Genomic DNA, 20,557 nt, shown 5'->3' with positions numbered 1-20,557 from the left:
TTCTCTCTCCTTCCACCACAGGTAGAAGAGAAGAAATTCACTGAATGTGTTAATGGGAAGATGCCTCCCGCATCGCTATTGTGTTCTGCCAGCAGGGGGAGTCTCGTGAAGCCTTCCCTGGCCAACAAAACACAATGGGGTAAATTCATAAAGAAGTTACGCTGGCGTATCTATTTATACGCCGCGTAACTTCTAGGATGCTCCGGCGTATCTTTTTTCTGTATTCAGAAAACAAGATACGCCGGAATTTGGCTAAGATCCGACTGGCGCAAGTCTCTTACGACGTCGTATCTTAGTTGCATATTTACGCTGGCCGCTAGGTGGCACTTCCGTCGATTTACGTGAGGAATATGCAAACTGGGTAGATACGCCGATTCAGAAACGCACGTCCGCCCGGTGCGTTTTTTAACGTCGTTTACGTTAGGCTTTTTCCGGCGTATGGATACTCCTCATATAGCAGGAGTAACCTATGTTAAGTATGGACGTCAGGACAGCGTCAAATTTTGCGTCGTTCAGGTAAGTTGTTCGCGAATAGGGCTTTGCGTAAATTACGTTCACGTCGAAAGCATAGACTATTTGCGACGTGATTAGGAGCATGCGCATGCGCCGTTCGTTAGAGACGTCATTTACGTGGAGTCATGTTTTATTTACATAAAACACGCCCACCTCTTCAGAATTTAAATTCGGCGCGCTTATGCCGGCAGATTTACGCTACGCCGCCGTAACTTAGGGCGCAGGTTCTTTGTGAATCCAGCCCCAGCCTCACTAAGTTACGGCGGCGTAGCGTATCTGAGATACGCCACGCCCGCACAAACTTACGGCGGGCTATCTGAATCCAGCCCAATGATTACTGCTAGCAGTTATAACCGCCGGTAGTAATTGCATGCCAAACATCCAACATGCTGGTTGTATCAAAGTCAATCGATGGATAAGACTTGGGTACAATCGGCCTGCCCATACATGGATTTCCATTCATGTATGGCCAGCATAAGGAATGAGATTCTTCTCTGCTGCAGCAACAGGAGGGAGACTACATGAGGGAAAAGGGGAGCAGCAGGGAAATCTCAACACAGACACCCACGGGGGGGGGGGGGGGGGGGTGGTATAAAAAGGAGTGTTATAACTAGTCTGCATCCGCTTTAAAAGAAAATCACAAATTTGTTTGGGTGGACTGACTTCTAAAGACCCCTCCACATATCAGAGCTGCTGTGTGATTTATCTATAGAATGAAGTGTGATGATAGTAATACAGCTGTGAGAATACACTTTGCAGCAGCTACAAGGATTTCGGCTTCTTTCCTCTGGCACTTTGAAGCTAGCTACAGAGCTCCTTGTGTAATGGACTACAATGTTTCTATGCAGCCCCAGGCTGCTGGTGTGTCGTGATCATCATCGGCTTCATTGGTTACCATGTGTAAGGACTGAAGCCAACGATTCTATTGCTAGCTCCAAATGCTGCAAAAAACTCAAATCGCTCAGCGACTGCCAGGAGCACAGACCTTCCATTGCATACACATACCGCAGCTGGAATTGTAGCCCCGTCACATTCTGTCAAATGTTCTCTAAAGAACGATCCAAAACATAGATCACCCTTCAGAGATCACTAGTTTGTGCAGGCCTTTAGAGCAACTCTAACTATACTACACTTGTCACCATAAAAGCCTACCTATAGTGTAAATATCCACTTTTCCTTCTGCCCCCCAAATATCTCATGAATACCCAGAAATCTTCTGAAGTCTCCTGGGAAATCATCACTTCTAGGAATATCATTTTCCTGAGTCCCCTACAGCTCTTGCTGACCTTTAAGGCAGTGTTTCTCAACTCCAGTCCTCGAGGCGCCCCAGCAGGTCATGTTTTCAGGATTTCCCTTAGATGAAAAACGGCTGTGGTAACTGCTAAGGCTGGGTTCACACTACTACACTACTTTCATCCTACTTGGCTCTGCTACATTGGTCCTACATTGATCCTACTTTCATGAACAGGATACTACTTTGGTCCGACTTCAATGATATTCAATGGGCCTGAAGTAGGATCAATGTAGGACCAAAAGTAGTACAGGGAGAATTTTCAAAGTCGGACCGACTTGTGTAGGACGCTACAAGACGCTCTCATAGGGAAACATTGAACACAGAGCAAAGTAGGATGAAAGTAGTGTAGTAGTGTGAACCCAGCCTAAGGCAGTGAAACTGATCAAATCACCTGTGCAAAATAATGGAAAGCCTGAAAACATGACCTGTTGGGGCGCCTTGAGGCCTGTAGTTGAGAAACACTGCTCTAAGGTCATTACAAGACAAGAGGTTAGCAGATGGAAGGTGTGGGAGACCCCGGAGAACATCTGATGCAGGTAAACAGACATGCAGCTGTCAGGACTGTCCATACCAACCCATCCTCTGCAGCCTGAATGAAGCCCTCTCTGCTCTCTGTCAGAGGAAGGGACACACGCCGTGCTGCTCTGACAGACAGGCTGAGACTGTAAGCAGTGCTGACCCCCTAAACACTGACACATGTTCTGATGGTCTGCCCTGTACACGTCACAGATATGATGCAGAGTGTTTTTCCTAACCAATCAGACACAGATATAATAATTCTAATCGCTGCACTGAGGCCGACCGTACAAAGTGTGAATTTCTGGCTGCAGGAAAGAAATTTGAACGATTCCCCCATCAACACACACAGCACTGAAGGGAGTATCCCTCCTGCTGAGCAATTGTCTTCTCCTGGTGGGGCGCAAGTGATTATCGCTAGAGGCTATAGCAGTCACTAGCGATAATCGCAAGAGAATCTGAGCAGGCTGGTTGTACCCAAGTTGATCGATCAATGAACTTGGTACATTTAGCCTGCTTATTAAGAGTTAAAATCTCAGCCAGTTCCTGCTGAACCGGCTGAGATTCAAACCGCGTATGACCGGCTTTATTCTATCACTGATGCCCCCAACAGGGATATTCTTAAACAAATCTGTACTTTGGTTTAATCACCCAAACCACACCAAAACGTCTTTACCTCTCCCTCCCTCGCTGCTCAGCTGGTGGGAGCGAAGAAAATGTCCCGTACTTCCAGGTTTCAAGAAACGTGCGACTCACTTGCATGTGAAAGTGCCGGGCCAATCACCATCCCCGTCACATAGAAACAGCTGTCCCTCTCCAATTTCAATGTAAGCCACTTGTAGCCTGCACAGCATGACTGAAAACTTATGGCAACCAAACAGAGGTAAAAGGGGGGCAAAAGAAGTTAAAGGATAAGTTCACCTTTAGGAGCATGTTACCCCCATATTTAGGGTGCAACATGTAACATGTTCCTAGCCACCGTCCTCCCGCAGCCAGCGCTCCCCGCTCTGAGGGCTGAGGATATTCTCCCCACATATCGCTGTCACAATTGTAAAACAGTGGGGCCGTTAGACAGTCCACCCAACACTGAAGTTCTGGTTATAGATGGATGCTGAACCACCAACTCTGACCAGATCTCTTCACTGGACTTAATGGAACTGACCTGGTTTAAAAAGCACAGGCTCCAGGACTCTCACCCTCACGCCTTAAGCTTGCCATAGGCATAGATGGTTGTGTTTGTTTTTATTCAGCTAGCGGTCCTCCACACAAAACTAGGTGGATGGAGGGAATCCTCTACCACCGGGACATTGTATTCTGACAGTGGGACTACACTGATCAGTGGCTGCAGATGCTGATCAAAAAAAGTTTTCCTGACTCTCTGATAAGACTTCTGTCGAATGGGAATGGCCACACACAGATCAAAGTCTGTCCGGTCCCTGCTGAACCAGACGAGTTTCAATGTATCCATGGCCAGCTTTAGTGAGTCACTGGGGAAAGACAACATGTAGGTCAGTTTACTCTTCATATAGGGTGCTGCCCTGTTCACGTTCAGCGACTCACATCCAAAAAAGGATAAGGAATACAGACCTCTGCACCTCTTAAGGCAAGTTAGCAACAGAAGCAAGCGCATTGCCCTCCTATGTTCCCTTTAATAGAAATCCCATTGGAAAGAGTGGGATCGACTCACCATGGAAGCTACAGGTAGGCAAATGGTTGGAACTTCAGGGTTGAGATCATAATATTCTTTACTAGAAAGCCATTTGGATATCTTCACACCTCTACATTTTGGGTATTTTCTTAAAAAACAAATAACCCTGCTTGCTGCATCTTTGGTAAAGCTTCCACCAGAAAGCAACTTCATGGTGATGAATAGTAACAGGCAAAACATGTCTAAAACATAGAACAAAAACACCCAAAAAAATAAAAATAAAATGCAGGGGTGTGAATATAGCCTTAATGTAAAATCAGCATTCATCTAGAACCGAGATCCGTTACACTTTACAGGATGTTCCATAGGCACTCTATAAGGGAAAACATGTATAAAAATAGCATAGTAGTTATCATTGCATAAAAGGCCTTTCGTATCTATTCTGTGTGAATAAGAAAGAAAAGCCGCCCTCTCAGACTGGAGATCTCGTGCACACAGACAGTATCACAGCTTGTGGCCTTTAGTTTTGTGTATATGTGTGACTATTCCTACATTAAGTAAACTTGTAGTGTTTAAAGCATACCCAAAATGATGAAAAGGAACTTAAAGAAGAACCCTGGTAACCAAAATGAATACCGATAAAAATGATACAAATTAAACGCAGCTTCATTATCAATACTATATCACTAAAGCCAAACTCAGGGCACACAGAAACTTGCCAGCATTAAAATCTGTTATATATTTAGTTCCCCAAAAAGCCCCCCTCCCCCTTCATTGTCAGCTTCCCAACTTTCTTCTACATTAAAGCGGAGTTCCGCCCAAAAATTGAACTTTCGCTCTTTGGAAACCTCCCCCCCTCCGGTGTCACAGGGGGGAGGGGGTACAGATACCTGTCTAAGACAGGTATTTGCACCCACTTCCGGGCATAGACCGCCATGGGAGTCACACCACTTCCGGATTCCCTCACCAAGGATGGCAGAAATGCAGAGGGAACTCTACTCCTTCCCACTAGGGGTGGCTGGTGGTACATTTTTTGGAGGAGGGGGGATAAACAGTGCACCCACTGAATCCCTGTACAGAACTTTAGACTGGGGGGGGGGGGGGGGGGTAGCACGCGGTGTCCGTTTTTCTGCAGTGCCCATGGGCCAAACAGGGAACTTGCTAAAAAAAGGATGGGAGCAGAGTGACAGAGAGAGGAGCTCATCCCGTCTGCTGCTTCTACTTTTACTGTCCATGCAGAGGCTGGGGTGGGGATGAGACCTGAAAATGTTATCAAACTGCAGCAAAGTTAATTATGTCTCCTGCCCCGCCAAACAGGGCTGAGTTGTGTCTGGAGTTCAGCTTTCTTGTTAATGGACCACATAACGTAAGCGCAATCTCTGACCCAATCATGTATTAGTAGCGATCAGTCAGCATGATGTGATGGAGGGGGATAGACATTGCTGGCTGTCAGTTCTTGGACTACCTGCCGCTGCTATACAAGACAAGACAAGACATGGATCAGAAAGAGGAAATCTAGCTGTATTCAGTGATTTTTTTTTCTTTTCAAATAGCTCCCAATATTAAAACTACATCTTAGGTCAGAGTTCTTCCTTATGTCCCATAAAGTACATTTTTTTACAATGATACATTGATTTCCTAATATAAGGTATACATAACAGGCACTTGAACTTTTCTTCGTTTTTTTTTTTCATTCATTATGGAAGCATCATAAAAGTTTATTGACGCGGCAGAACATAAACAGTGAAACCAGTACTGCCGCAAACAGGTCCCATTAGATTTGCACTTAGTGTTAGAAAGGTTTAATATGAGAGAGAAGTCAGTATTTTCCATCCCACTGGCAGACCAGCAGCCACGGTAGCGTGCGTCAGACCCGACAGCGGAGGGACATTTAAATAACCCAACAAACCTGCGATGCAGTCATCACTGAGCCGGCAGCCAATATTTTCCTCTAAGAGGATACGTACCATAGAATTGTTTATTTCCTGGAAATCCTGCCATGCACATGACAGGAAGCATGGAGACAGACTTATTTCTTAGATGCCATTGCAGCAGAATGCTGTACAGGCATAGACCCTCATGGGGTTAAAGGAGGACCATTCTTCTAATGAGAAGAGATAATAGCAGAACAGAGAGCAGAGAGGATTAGAAGGTGACATTCAGCCGATTCTTGCTCAGCTCTCTCTCCAGGTTTCCTATGAGGGTGTCTATGCTCTCCTGCAGATCCTGGAGGTTAACGTCCTGTTCCTCAAACATGCCTCCTTCACCGACTCCTACCACAGAGTCCACCGATGCTTCTTTGGCTGTGGTGTGCTCACTTGATTCTTGTGTCCGGACGCAGGTGTCCGGGAGTGGGGGGCTTTCCGATGGGATGTCTGCATAATCAGCTTCCTCTCTGGGGGCCAAAAACAAGTTTCCTTGGCAGCTGCTCCAGTCTCCGGCATAGCGATTGCTGGAGGGGCTGTCCAGGCGGGCTGCCCTTGGCCTCAGGACTCTGGAGCCGTCCGAGGTGTTTAAATTAAGCATCTGTGGCCGTGACTTCTTCCTTCGCAAGCACGGCTGGGACTCTGCTTGTATGTCGTTTGGTGTGGGATGTTTGGGAGATTCGCTCTTTACTGTAAAATAATGTAATTTATACGTTTAAAACCAATTAAAAACAATACACCATACATGCTGACTGAGAAGCTTACATTTAACTGATTTTTCAGTTCTGGGTAGAGTCTGATGAACTGAATCACCCTCCAGTTTCAAAGATCATTTGGATTGTCCATTTGAAAGGCTCAATGGGTTGGGTGGAGGGTTGCATTTCAAAAGCCAATAACAAGAGGGACAAGTCAGTGCTGGGTTGCAAAAGGGATATAAAAGGCCTCGATTCAGCTCACCACTGTCCACCCAGAACCGAAATATCAGTTCATTCTTTTCAAGCAAAAGCACAATCATGCTAAAAGAATTACGTTTTTTATCACTATGTTTGTAAAAAAGCAAATGTTCTGAATAGTTATTACTTAGCAACAAAGTGCACCTGCTCTGCATCCATAACCACAATAAAGGAAAGTAAAGAAGAATGTTGTACTTCACTTTCACAATGATGACATTTTAGTAAACCCTAAACGGTTAGTTCGCCTTTGCCAAAAAACATCCTATATAGGAAGGTAGATAAAAAATAAAAAAAACGGTGCAGCTCTGACTAAAGTTAGATAATGCCCTTGCAATAAAGTTTTTGCCCTGTTTGCAAAATAATATTTAAAAAAAGGTGGGGGCTAAGTAGGAAGGGGCGGGGCAGAGCTCTAGAACATCAGTCAAATGTCATGGGATGTTCCATTTCTGCTCCATTAGGAGTGGTGAAGTGACACAGAACTGTACTGGGTCTGAATGGATTATCACGACTATTAGAAATCTAAAAAGGACATCTTATTCCCCTTTATGTTCCCGTGGGTGCTCTCAGGAGGGTACAATGGCGCACATCTGGTGGACCTGCCCCAGGGTATGCAGATTGAGGGTTAGAGTTTATGCGTTGCTCCGCAATCTTTTCAACATCAATCTAAAAAGGGACCCTTTTGAGGCCCTTTTATGGAAACCAATCATTGAGCTTCTTCGCCCTGAACGCCAGCTAGCGGCGCATATTTTTACTGCAACTAAATTGACCATAGCAAGGGCCTGGAAGACCCCGACCCTCAGCTTTGTAGCAGTTAAAAATTGCTTTAATGATATTATGGTAAATGAGAAACTTACTGCTGTTTTATTGGACACTCATGATAAGTTCCTCTGGGTTTGGCAACCCTGGGTGGCCCACAACCACCCTACATGATTTGATCCAGCGTTACTTTCCCCTTTGATGAGCTTCTAGCGTTACTTTCCCCTTTGATGAGCTTCTGTTCCCCACACCCGTGGAACCCCCCCCCCCCCCTTCCATATGCCCCTTCTTTCCTATTTCTTTCTCTTCTATCTGGTTCTTTCTCCTCACCATCTCTTTTTTTCCTCTTTCTGCTACCCTGACCCACAGGCTTGGGCCTGGGCACATGATGTGCCACGGTTTATGTTGCAAATTGGTGAATATCACCCTCCTTTCTTTTTTGTAACATTGTATGTTGCATCGACAGCTCGCCTTAAGTTTTACATATAATCCGGTGAGACAGCTGGTGTGACACCTAGACCAGCATACTGTGACTTTACCAGGCCACACAAGGTATGCACTTCCTTTTGCTGGTCAACCACACCCTCCCTCGGACTTCTTAGGATAGGCTCAAACTTCAGGTCAACGAATTATACTTTCTGATGTCTGCAGTTTTTTACTTGTTATTTTATGATGTGTCCACCACTGTGATTCTACTATCCTGTTGATGTGCGTTTTCAATACATTTTTTTGTACAAGAAATCTAAAAGGATATCAGCTGGCCCTAAAGTGGTTCTTAAGGCATTCTCTGCATTAAAGTAAAAAAACACTTACATAAGCCGATTTGATCCAGCGCTGTGCTCCACAGCAGCTGATTTTCGCTCTCTCTATCCTCACAAAACAGAGGCAGCCATGGGAACCATTGGCCCCTGCTGCTGTCACTCTCAGCCAGTGAGCAGAGAGCAGGGCCAAGCTGTGCTCTGTGTCAATGGACACACATAGCGCGGCTCGGGATTGAACTTGCATAAGTGACCGCATAGCAAGTGGCTTGCTATGGATACACTCAGCAGAGGGGTGGAGCCAAGAGTTTCGGCTGGAGATCTGAGAAGAGGAGGATCGGGGCTGCTCTGTGCAAGACCATTACACAGAGCAGGCAAGTATGACATGTTTGCTATTTAATAAAAAAAAAATATAGGTTTACAATGACTTAAGTGAACCTGAACTCACAAAGTAAATATATATTTTTTTATAGGAGACATTTAAAAATGACATTTACTTGCAGTACACTTAAAAATGTATCCATTGTCTGCAATTCCTCCTGAAAAATAGCACTTACTGGTATAAGCAGTGTTTATAGCCTCATAGCTGTATATCTGCAGTGTGAGATCTAAGGCACTGCCATCTCTGGAGATTTGGAGTCAAAATTGATGATGTCACAATTGTGCCGATCACTGTTGGAGGCAAAGCTCTGCCTCCATCAGGGTGGCTGCCTCCACACAGACACCATGTAAAACAAGACAGGGTAAGTCTGTAATGAGGGACAATCCCTCCACAGAGATCATAGGCATTAGTGGGGACCAATTCTTTGCCTTTGGCCTGCCTACATGTCTACTGGTACCTTGAACTTGCAACCACCTACACTATCCAAGAATGATGTGCTGTATGAACAACACTAGGCTTTTTGCTGGAACGAAGCATTAGAAGGTTAGAAAACAAACAGAAAAAAAATTGAGTCCATTGTTACAGGCAGCAAGGCAACTCTTCTCAACGGAGTGCCTGGTGAGACATTTTGAATGGGTTGTAAAGGTAAAAAAAAAAATCCCTAAATAGCTTCCTTTACCTTAGTGCAGTCCTCCTTCACTTACCTCATCCTTCTAATTTGCTTTTAAATGTCCTTATTTCTTCTGAGAAATCCTCACTTCCTGTTCTTCTGTCTGTAACTACACACAGTATTGCAAGGCTTTCTCCCTGGTGTGGAGAAAGCCTCTTGAGGGGAGAAAGCCTTGCATTACTGTGTGGAGTTACAGACAGAAGAACAGGAAGTGAGGATTTCTCAGAAGAAATAAGGACATTTAAAAGCAAAATGGAAGGATGAGGTAAGTGAAGGACGACTGCACTAAGGTAAAGGAAGCCATTTAGGGAAAATAGCTTTACCTTTACAACCCCCTTTAAATGCCATTTCACATCCTCATTGAGAGAAGCATCTGCTACAGTTAGGTAGACACTGCGCAGAGCCAAATATGTAAAAAAGACATGCTCCGCCTCCAACGCCATGCTCACTGCACACGGAAACGCCACTTTACTCACATTACAGAGCAGTTACCTGCGTCACGGCTGCAAAATACCTCCGTTGTGTCATCTGCCTATGGCAAACAGTACAGTGTTTTATCTCCTCACACCTTTGTGATCATATTTTTTTTTTTTTCAAATAACAATTTTTTATTTTCATAGAAGGTCAATACAAAACGTAGCAGCAGTTCAAGTGCATTAGAAAAGAGGGTGTACAAAATTCCAGCTTGTGATCATATTTTAAAATAAGACATCGCTATACTTAGAAGCACTTAGAATTTTCTGCACAAGACTAGAAGAACAGATCTGTGGTTCAGAGGGAACCCCATTAAAAGCAGGATTACATCGTTTTAAAAGGATGGTAATTAGATCTAATGACTTTAAACAAGGATCTGGCGACTAGTCAGATTAATACATAACCCAGATAGCTTCCAAAAAAGAGTAAATTATATTAGCAAAAGGCATAAAAAAAACTATTTGTGTGAGGCCAAAACAGCATACCTGGCCACAACTGCAGTAAGTAATGAAGGACTTCAATGTGTTTCTTGAAATCCAAGGCACTGGCAAGCTCTTCGGAGTCGATGAACACCCGGTTATTGTGATTGGACGTTTCCTGTCTCTGACTCAGGAGGACCGGTCCAAAGCAGACAGCCAGGTTCTGGCAGGTCATCTTGTTCACTTCGTGATAAGAGGCAACCAGCTTCAAGTGATCCAGCAGCATCTTCAAGGTTGCCTGAAAGACAAATATAAAAAGATGAGAGCAGTCCCATGTACTCTTCAGGAAATCAATTGCACACAAAAGAAGAAAGCAATAAGGCCCCTTTCACACAGGCACCTCCATGGAACGGATTCCGCTTGCTCTGTTGATCCCTGCTGAGCAGGCAGATGACAGGTCCTGTCTTCTCTGCTGAGCGGACACAGTCCCTATGGAAAAATCGGATGGAAACGGACCGCTTGTCTGTTTTTATTTGATCCGCCAGACAGGTGGAAAATAGGACTACCATCCGTCTGGATTTTGTGGGCAGGATCAGATCGGAGAGCTGCGGATGTCCGCGGACATGAGTCGACTGACTTTCGCCGCTCCATAGGGGAGACTGGATTCCGAAAGTGACTTAAATGACAACAAAAAGGCAAGACTGCTAAACTTTTTAAATTGGAACGTTAATTGAAACAAAATGAGAACAGTGTTTTTAAATGCAGAACAGACGCATTAGGGTTGATTTGCTAAAACTGTAAAGTTCTGGAGAGCAGCTGTGCATAGAAACCAATCAGCTTCCAAGTTTTTTGTCAAAGCTTAAAAGCTGTAGTAAACTGCGGCTGTTAAAACAAAAAAACAAAACATGTAAGCAATTGTATAATGTGCTAGTATGCATCGCATACTAGCACACTAAAATTTCTAACTTGAAACAAAGCCTTCCAGCGGTTCACTGTCACCGTTGAGAGGGCCAACATCTTCCCCGGTCTTTCTGCCAGGATCGCGCACTCAGTCTATGCGATTGGCCGGAGCCACGATGACGCCACTCCTTCGCAACTCAGAACTCCAGCACTTACAACCACATGCTCCCCCAATGGCATCTTCACCTGTTCCTCTTCCTGGTTCTGAAGCTATGGCCTTCTTGATTGGCCAGGCAATGATGACATAACTACTGTGCATGCGTGGGAATTCATTCATGTGGGCAAATTCTGAAATTGTACCCTGAAGTGTGCATGCAAAGCCAAGTGTACATTTTTAAGAGGATTGCAAACAGGCAGTTAAAGGGGTTTTCCACTTATTTTTTTAAGTTTATTAAAAGTCAGCAGCTACAAAAAGTGTAGCTGCTGGCTTTTAATAAACTGACACTTACCTGCTCCACGGCTCCAGCGACGCTCCGGACCGGGGCTCCGCTCCTCGCCCCCCCTCGCCGGCCGGCGTCTTCATTCTTAGTGTGGGCACCCGGCAGTGACAGCTTTCGGCTTCACGGCCGGGGACCCACTGCGCATGCGCGATTGGACAGACGCTCGCCTACAGGGAGGGGCTGTGAAAAAGCGATTAAGCTAATCGCCTTTCCAGCCCCTCGGCGGAAGGAGGAAGTGGGACAGGAAATCCCCTTCTCCTGAAGCCCCCACTCCCCCCCCCCAAAAAAATGACATGCCAAATATGGCATGTAAGGGGGGCGAGGAGTGGGTTAAGAGGAAGTTCCATTTTTAGGTGGAACTCCTCTTTAAGTATTCCTCATTACAGAAGAGATATGGTATGCTGCCTCTGACTACTAATTCCAGGGGATTTTGACGTTTGAGGTCACTGCTGTGCTGCTCACCGTTCTCCTTGCTGGAAGTTCTGACATGGGGAAGCCAAAGCCCTGCACTTCTACAAATATGACTGCTTCTAAACAGAGACACAGTGCAAAAAAAAGCATGGCAAGTCAGTAAAGGAGAAAAGATCAGCTGCAGAGAGACCCACAAGCAATACTGGTGACAAATCCTTTGCCATCTGCCTGCTTTTTTTTTTGGGCACAACTTTGAGTTCAGTTCCTCTTTAATCTCGGTGTTGGAAACATTTTATGTTCTGTGCTGGATGTAGTGTTGGAGAATGTTTGTATACCATTCAGTAGTAGTGATAGCAGTACTCACTCTCTCCACATCAGGCAGCCAGTTCAGGAGCTCCACTGTGTGTTCGGAGTCCCGCAGGTCGTTCTCACAGCCGTTCCCAGACATCTTTAGCGGTTTCTCTGCCATGGCATGTAGAACGGCTTCGTACAGCTGCTTGGTTATCAGTGGAGAAGGGAGCTCTCTCAGGTAATCCTTTAATACACCTAAAAAATAACAAGGAGGAAGAAACTCATGAATATTTATAACAGAGTAACTTGGTGCATAGATTTACTATAGAACATTATAGATGTACACAGTACAACAAATCGGTAAATTATCAAAAATGCATTCAAAATGGACAACCCAGTTGAATGCCAGTGGCAGATTCACTTAGCAGCATTTATACCACATAAACCTGAGCTGTGTTTAAAAAGAGAATCAGAGGCTCAAAAGAGCCAAAAAATAAACAATTTCCCTTCATAAGACATAATTATCCACTCCGTAAATTAGACAGGCTCTGGCTGAGGTCATGTCAGGCCGTTCAAAGTACAAATCCTGCAAGCCAAAATTACAGTCTGCTGTCGGGCAGTATTTCACTAGAACAGTCTGATTTCTGACAGAGGAATCAACAAACCCAAAAGTTTACCCAAGGCGGAAAGATAACAGTAGAATATCACTTCTAGTAACAAGTAGCGCAAAACTCACCCCACCCCAAACTGATATTAGAGTGGGCACTGGTGGTTTGAATCACCCAGAATCCTATATCTCTTAAAGACTCAAGTACTAAACTTACCTTGCAGTAGTTTGTGTCTCACCTCCTCATACAAGGCTACAATATTGTCATCATTCTCTTGCTGAGAAATCACAATATCTGCATTCTACAATACAGCTGCGACCAAAAGTTTTAAGAATGACATAAATATTAACCACTTTCTTACTGGGTACTTACACCCCTTTCCTGCCCGGGCCAATGTCCAGCTTTCAGCACTGTTGCACTTTGAATGAGAATTGCACGGTCATGCAACACTGTACCCAAAGGACATTTTTATTATTTTTTCCACACAAATTAAGCTCCCTTCTGATGGTATTTAACCACTTCCATACCGGGCACTTACGCACCAAGCCAATTTTCAGCTTTCAGCACTGTCGCACTTTGAATGACAATTGCGCGGTCGTGCTACACTGTACCCAAACAATTTTTTTATCATTTTGTTCCCACAAGTAGAGCTTTCTTTTGGTGGTATGTGATCATCTCTGCGCTTTTTATTTTTTACGCTATAAACAAAAGAAGAGCGACAATTTAAAAAAAATATATATATATTTTTTTACTTTTTTATTTAATAAATATCACAATTTTTTTTTAAAAAAAACATTTTTTTCCTCAGTTTAGACCGATACGTATTCTTCTACATATTTTTGGTAAAAAAAAAAAAAAAAAAATCGCAATAATCATATATTGATTGGTTTGCGCAAAAGTTATAGCGTCTACAAAATAGGTGATAGATTTATGGCATTTTTACCGACAATCGCGGGCACCCACGCCGGGTCACGAGCGTCGCCGCGGGCGCGCACGCGCCCTAGATCGCCGGGAACACAGGACGTCATATGACGTCCTCTCGGATCGAGGAGGGGTTCCTGCCGCCGTCATTTTACAATGACGCGGTATGGATGTGGTTAATCACCACTGGGTTTTTTTTTTTTTTTTTATTTGCTAAATTTTGCAAACGGGTAATTTTTTCCCTTCACTGATGTGCGCTGATGAGGCTACACTAAATGGGCACTGATAGGCAGCACAGAGGTGGCACTGATAGGAGGATCTGGTCTGCTCTGTGCAAAACCATTGCACAGATCAGGCAAGTAGAACATGTTTATTTAAAAATAAATAAATAAAAAAGGCTTTAATATCGCTTTAAATCTGTAAATGGTCATAAGGAAAATATATAAAAAAAAAAAAAAAAACACTGTTTAAAATCAACATTGTGGCCAATACACCCCACCCTGGACCTTGGCCCGCCCTCAGCCTGTGCCCGGACAATGAAGGGGCAGCAGTAGCACATTGATTGGTGGGGACATCTCTTTACCCTCCTTTTCTGTATTGCACAATTTCTATAAGCAATGGAGCACAGACAGGCAAGATCGCTGATCATCACTCCCCTTTGTACTTCTACTTTGAAGATTTGGATAAAATGTCATCAAGATAAAAAAAAAAAAAAAAAAACACGACTTCTGCTAGTTCTCTATACAAATAAAAAGTACCTACTGCTAGACCAATGTTTAACCCCTTCCCAGCCAGTGTCATTAGTACAGTGACCGTGTATATTTTTAGCACTGATCACTGTATTTGTGTCACTGGTTCCCAAAAAGTGTCAAAGTATCAGTGTCCGATTTTCCGCCATAATATCACACTCCTGCTATAAGTTGCTGATCGCCGATATTACTAGTATGTTTGTAGACGCTATAATGTTCCTCTAAACCAATCAATCAATGCTGATTGATCGCAGAATATATATTTATCTAAATTTATGAAGAAATTTGTTTTTTTTCCTCCAAAAAAAGTTTTATGTTTTATAGCAGAAAGTAAAACATTTCGTTTTTCCCTAAAGACAGGTATTTGCACCCACTTCCGGCCACAGTCTATGGGCAGACTGCGGGCATGACGTCACCTCCCGTCCCCCTCCCCCCGTTGTGCTCTGGGAACACTCGGCTTCCAGAGCACAGCGATAGCCAATCAGCAAGCGCAGGGCAACTCGCGCATGCGCCGTAGGGAACCGGGCAGTGAAGCCGGAGCGCTTCACTTCCTGGTTCCCTCACCGATGATGGCGGGGGGGGCAGCAGAATGACGAGCGATCGCTCGTCCTCTGCTGCAGACGGCGCTGGACTCCAGGACAGGCAAGTGTGCCAATATTAAAAGTCAGCAGCTGCAGTATTCGTAGCTGCTGATTTTTTTTTTTTTTTCAGCGGACATCCTCTTTAAAGTAATGCAGCGTCGTATATCGCAAAAAGTGGCCTGGTCATGAAGGGGGGGGGGTAAATCTCCCAGAGTGGTTAATATGAGTTCAATTTTTATAACATATTAGGATTATATACATTACGCTGATCACTTAAATATGTGCACCGAGAAAGAAAGTCTATAGTGCCTAATAAAATCTCATGTGCAGCTCATTGAGAAAACATGAAGAAATTTGAGACATTGATCTTAGGGTAAAGTCCATTGGTCAGTTTTGTTTTGAAAGTAGAATTCCTCGACAGACCGCAATGTGTTCCCACTGTCACGCAAATGGCTCGCAACTCCCTGGAGTATTTTACACAAGTATGCGACGGTGAAGAATTCTTCCACATGTCATGTTGTGACACGAGCAAAGAACTCAAGACAACACTGAGACCATGCTTGACCTCCCCATACAGTCTGCGGCGCTGGTATTATCCCCGCGATTGTCTTCCGCACTGAAAATACATCAGCAGGGAACCTCGGCTCCCTTGTCTCATGTGATGACGGATCGCTCTGCATCAGACTGCTCAGGCACAGCGAACCTCTCCAAATAAGGAATCAGATTTTCAGACTCTACTGCAACTTTACCGTGGGAGAAGGAGGAGGGGGGGGGGAAATGTTGGATGAAAGAACCTGGATTGATTTAAAGGCATGTTTCAAAATTTCTTGGGCTCTATGCTGGAAGATTTACTAGGCAAAAATATGTGCAAATTCCAAACTCTGGAACATAGTTTAAAAAAAAAAAAAAAAAGCAGCAAATGCAAATCACAAATATAAAGATATTTTATGCAATAATAATTTTAAGAATTGAAATATGTTTTCTACATTGAAATATGCCTAATGGGTTACATTTTAAACTGAACTCCAGTCTTCCCTTCAGTCTTGCAGTTGTACTGGCTCCTCTCCTATATTGGAGTTGCTCTGATTTCACTGCACACTTTGAGCTACAAGCAACAGCTCCTCCACCTTTTCTAGATCAGCCTCCTGGGTTACATTATAATAAACTCAACTGCATGTAGATATAAAAAAAAAAAAAAAAAACTCATGTATTTATTAAAAAAGTGATTAAATGTGTTTCTGTAATGCCGTGTACAGACGGTCGTTTTTTTTGATTTAAAAAAAAAACGATTTTTTTTGTGAAGTAAAAAAACGAAGTTTTTTTAAACTTCATTTTCAAGAACGACGTTGCCTACAACACCATTGTTTTTTCAAAATGCTCTAGCAAAGCGTGGTTACGTTCAGCACTCTTTTCCATTGAAGCTCGCTTCATAACTTGCTTCCGAGCATGCGCGGGTTTAAAAACGTCGTTTTAGCTACACACAGTGATTTTTTGTGACACAAAAAACGACATTTGAAAAAACGACACAAAAAATTGAAGCATGCTCGAATTTTTTTTTTTGTCGTTTTTCAGAAGACAAAAAGAAAAAAAAATGGCGAGGAGGTGGTGTCCTCCTCGTCGGGTCCGGCGTCCTTCTGCGGTGTCCTCCCCGCTCGATCCTCGCTTCCTGCCCTGAGTTTGAACCACTGCGCCGGCATATACCGAGCGCAGTACACTCAGGTATAGTCGGGCAGGCTTGGCTCCTCTCGCGGTCACGTCCTGACCGAGAGGAGCCAAGCCTGACCGACTATACCCGAGTGTACTGCGCTCGGTATATGCCAGCGCAGTGGTTCAAACTTAGCGCAGGAAGCGGAAATTGAGCAGGGAGGACACCGCAGAAGGACGCCGGACCCGACGAGGAGGACACCACCGAAGCCGCAGACGGACCCGACGAGGCCGCCGCACAAGACACCAAAACTGTAAGTACTAAAATGTTTTTTTTTACAGGAATGCGGGTCCACGTTAGGGGTGCGCGCTATACACCCCTTTAAGATTTCAGTTTGTATTTAGTTGAATTGCACAGATTTAAAATCGGTCATAACAAAAGGTGGAAACAATTCAGAAGTGATTTATCTGGGTCTGAATTTACCAGGGGTGTGTAGACTTTTTATATCCACGGTGTATAAATAAATATATATATAAAAACATTTATATTTTATTATCACACACACACCCACACCCTGGGGTACTCCCAGACACACACACACACACACACACACACACACATATATATATAACATCAGTTAATTGGTAAACATTTATAGACAGCAGTAGGCACTTGTAAAGCTTTATAGCTCTAACAGGACCATTTATAGGTCTTGGTGGACACTCTGTAAATCTTAATAGGCTGATGCAGTGACTGGGCTTTTGAACATTTACACACACTGACTACCCTGTCCAAAACAGTTGTAAAGATCTAATTATTGCCTGTACCATAACTAGCTACAAGGAGATTCAAGTATCACACGTATCCAGAAGAAAATGGTCTGTGCTGTCCTCAGGATCCAGACATTCCACACATTTTCAGCATGCAAAATTGTTACAGACATGAAATTATCAGCTCCTCCTAAATCTATACATTTTGTGTAAACTGCCCTTCAACCAAGCAGTTCAGATCAGCCATAACTTTATGACCACCTACCTAATATGGAGTATGTCCCCTGTCTGCCACCAAAACGGCCCCAACCCCTCAAGGCATAGACGCCACTACTGTAGACCTCTGAAGGTATGCTGTGGTATCTGGCAACAAGCCGTCAGTAGCAGATCCTTTAAGTCGTGGAAGTTGCAAGTGGATTGGGATCTGGTGATTATGGAGGCCAAGTCAACAACTTGAACTCATGGTTGTGTTCCTCAAGCCATTCTCGAACCATTTTTGCAGTGTGGCAGGGTGCGATATCCTGCTGAAAGAGGCCACTGCCATCAGGGAATACCATTTCCATGAAGGGGTGTACTTCCACATAAATGGCAGGACAAAAGGTTTCCCAGCAGAACATTGCCCAAAGCATCACACTGCCTCCGCTGGCTTGCCTTCTTATACTGCATCCTGGTGCCATCTCTTCCCCAGGTTAGAGACACACAGGTACCCAGCCATCCACATGATGTAAAAGAAAACGTGATTCATTCAGGGGCGGACTGACTATTGAGGCACCCGGGCACTGCCCGAAGGCCCCATGCCACTAGGGGGCCCCATCAGGGTTGCCAGGCTCAGTAAAACCAGGGACAGTATGTAAAAACCTGTGTTTTTTACATCTGTAATTGATATGTCCGAAACCGACATGCTTTTGATGTGAAAATCCCGAGATTTTAGCTGCCCCGCCTCTGCACTGCCTCCTGGCATGGTGGCCATCTGTAAGCCCGGGGGCCCCATAATCTTCTATTGCCCGGGGGCCCCATGAGTTGTCAGTCCGCCCCTGGATTCATTAGATCAGGCCAACTTCAACTGCTCTGTGGTCCGGGTTCTGATGTTCACATGTCCATTGTAGGCACTTTTGGCTGTGTACACGGGTCAATGTGGGCACCCTGACCGATCTGCAGCCAAGGGGCCACATATACTAAAACAGGGGATCATGCTACATGATTTTTGTCAGCACGATCATTTGTAGACTTCACCAGGGGCTCATGTGACAGGGTGAAAACATAGGAGTACAGCTTAGAGACTGTTGTCACCTCAAAATACAAAGTGCCTGTACAAAGGTCCTTCCTTACAAAATCACCAGGCATTATATAAATAAGTCTGCAGATAGAAGGAAAAAAATAAAAATAAAACGGAAAAGATTTTAAACAACTTTTGAGATTCAGGAAATACTTTAAAGCTTATATGAGATTTGGGTGATTAGGTGTTCAATCTACTTTAGTGGCGCATTTGAAGATTACAGGACAGTTGAAAAGTTCAAGGCAGACACCCATACACGAGATCTATTGACAGGGTCCAGATGATCAATTGACTATCACCTGAGGTGTATCCCACAACTGCAAGTCCTCCGACACCCTCATGACTGTAGACAACACTCAGCAGCTGCATTGTCACTCCAAGCCTTGCACATCTCAGTTATATTGCTAGAAGAAAAGCCTGTGTGTGTGTGTGCGTGTGTTGGGGCCGACAGCTGCCAAGAAATAAAATTACAAACAGGAAGTCAATCTATCAAAGGCCTCTATTTCGTTAGCTGGAGGTACGATTGCCAAGCTAGAACGGCTAATCCCCAAAAGCATGACAGAAATACCATCTGTGTTTGCTCTAAAACAAAGGAAAGCTTGTTACTGAAAGTCAATGTGGTCTCTGGAGCAAATTGTGAGCCATCACCACAAAAGAGAGCCTTCGCAGGAAGAATTCTCCTTCTCAGAAGGCAACTTTCAATACAGGCAGGAGAACAAATGCACAACCCAAGCCTGAAAAAGTTGGCTTAATTGTGGCTCCTGGAGGGGAGCGTTTTTTTATGCCTTGTGTTCCAATGCAGTGACACCACCGACACGCGTACAATAAGGAACACAGGGACCCCGACAGGAGAAGGCAAACATGCTGAGAAATGCAATAGAACAGCAGATAGGGAGTGTCTTGTGTTCTTTACTTTGAGAATGATCGTGGAAGAAGTCTGGCCAACTAAAGGATGGGAACCTTGTGAAGAATAAGCCAACAAAAATGAATGGAGAAGCAAGCTAAGAAATCATTTGATGTAAAGGAATGCTACGGTCAAACTTTAACTACTTCAGCCCCGGACCATTTGGCTGCCAAATGACCGGGCCACTTTTTGTGATTCAGCACTGCGTCGCTTTAAAGCAGGAGTTCGCCCGAAAAAAATGTTTTAACATTAGATCGATGCTCATTTTGTCAAGGGGAATCGGGTAGTTTTTTTAAAATCGAAGCAGTACTTACCGTTTTAGAGAGCGATCTTCTCCGCCGCTTCCGGGTGTCTTCGGGACTGGGCGTTCCGATTTGATTGACAGTCTTCCGACGGTCGCATACATCGCGTTACGAGTAGCCGAAAGAAGCCGAACGTCAGTGCGGCTCTATACGGCGCCTGCGCACCGACGTTTGGCTACTTTCGGAAAATCGTGATGCGATGTATGCGACCGTCGGAAGCCTGTCAATCAAATAGGAATGCCCAGTCCCGCAGACCATACCCGGAAGCGGCGGAGAAGATCGCTCTCTAAAACGGTAAGTACTGCTTTGATTTTAAAAAAAACTAACCGATTCCCCTTGATAAAATGAGCATCAATCTAATGTTAAAAATTTACTTTTCGGGTGAACCTCC

The 20,557-nt window shown here is 44.3% G+C and overlaps 1 protein-coding gene across 1 annotated transcript in view; it reads right to left on the bottom strand.

Annotated features, from left to right (window-relative positions):
* Positions 1-5,651: 5,651 nt before the first annotated feature.
* SYDE2 (synapse defective Rho GTPase homolog 2) overlaps positions 5,652-20,557 on the bottom strand; it is an 83,720-nt gene continuing 68,814 nt past the window's right edge. The window contains exons 6-8 of the mRNA XM_040360563.1: positions 12,484-12,665; positions 10,375-10,606; positions 5,652-6,586 (exon numbers count right to left, since the gene is read on the bottom strand). Coding sequence (XP_040216497.1) covers positions 6,117-6,586; positions 10,375-10,606; positions 12,484-12,665 — 884 coding nt within the window. The 3' untranslated portion in view covers positions 5,652-6,116. The remainder of the gene's footprint in view (positions 6,587-10,374; positions 10,607-12,483; positions 12,666-20,557) is intronic.

This window comes from Rana temporaria, chromosome 7 (genome assembly GCF_905171775.1).
Source record: "Rana temporaria chromosome 7, aRanTem1.1, whole genome shotgun sequence".
NCBI classification, from domain to species: Eukaryota; Metazoa; Chordata; class Amphibia; order Anura; family Ranidae; genus Rana; species Rana temporaria.
This window is presented reverse-complemented; position numbering and strand designations above follow the sequence as displayed.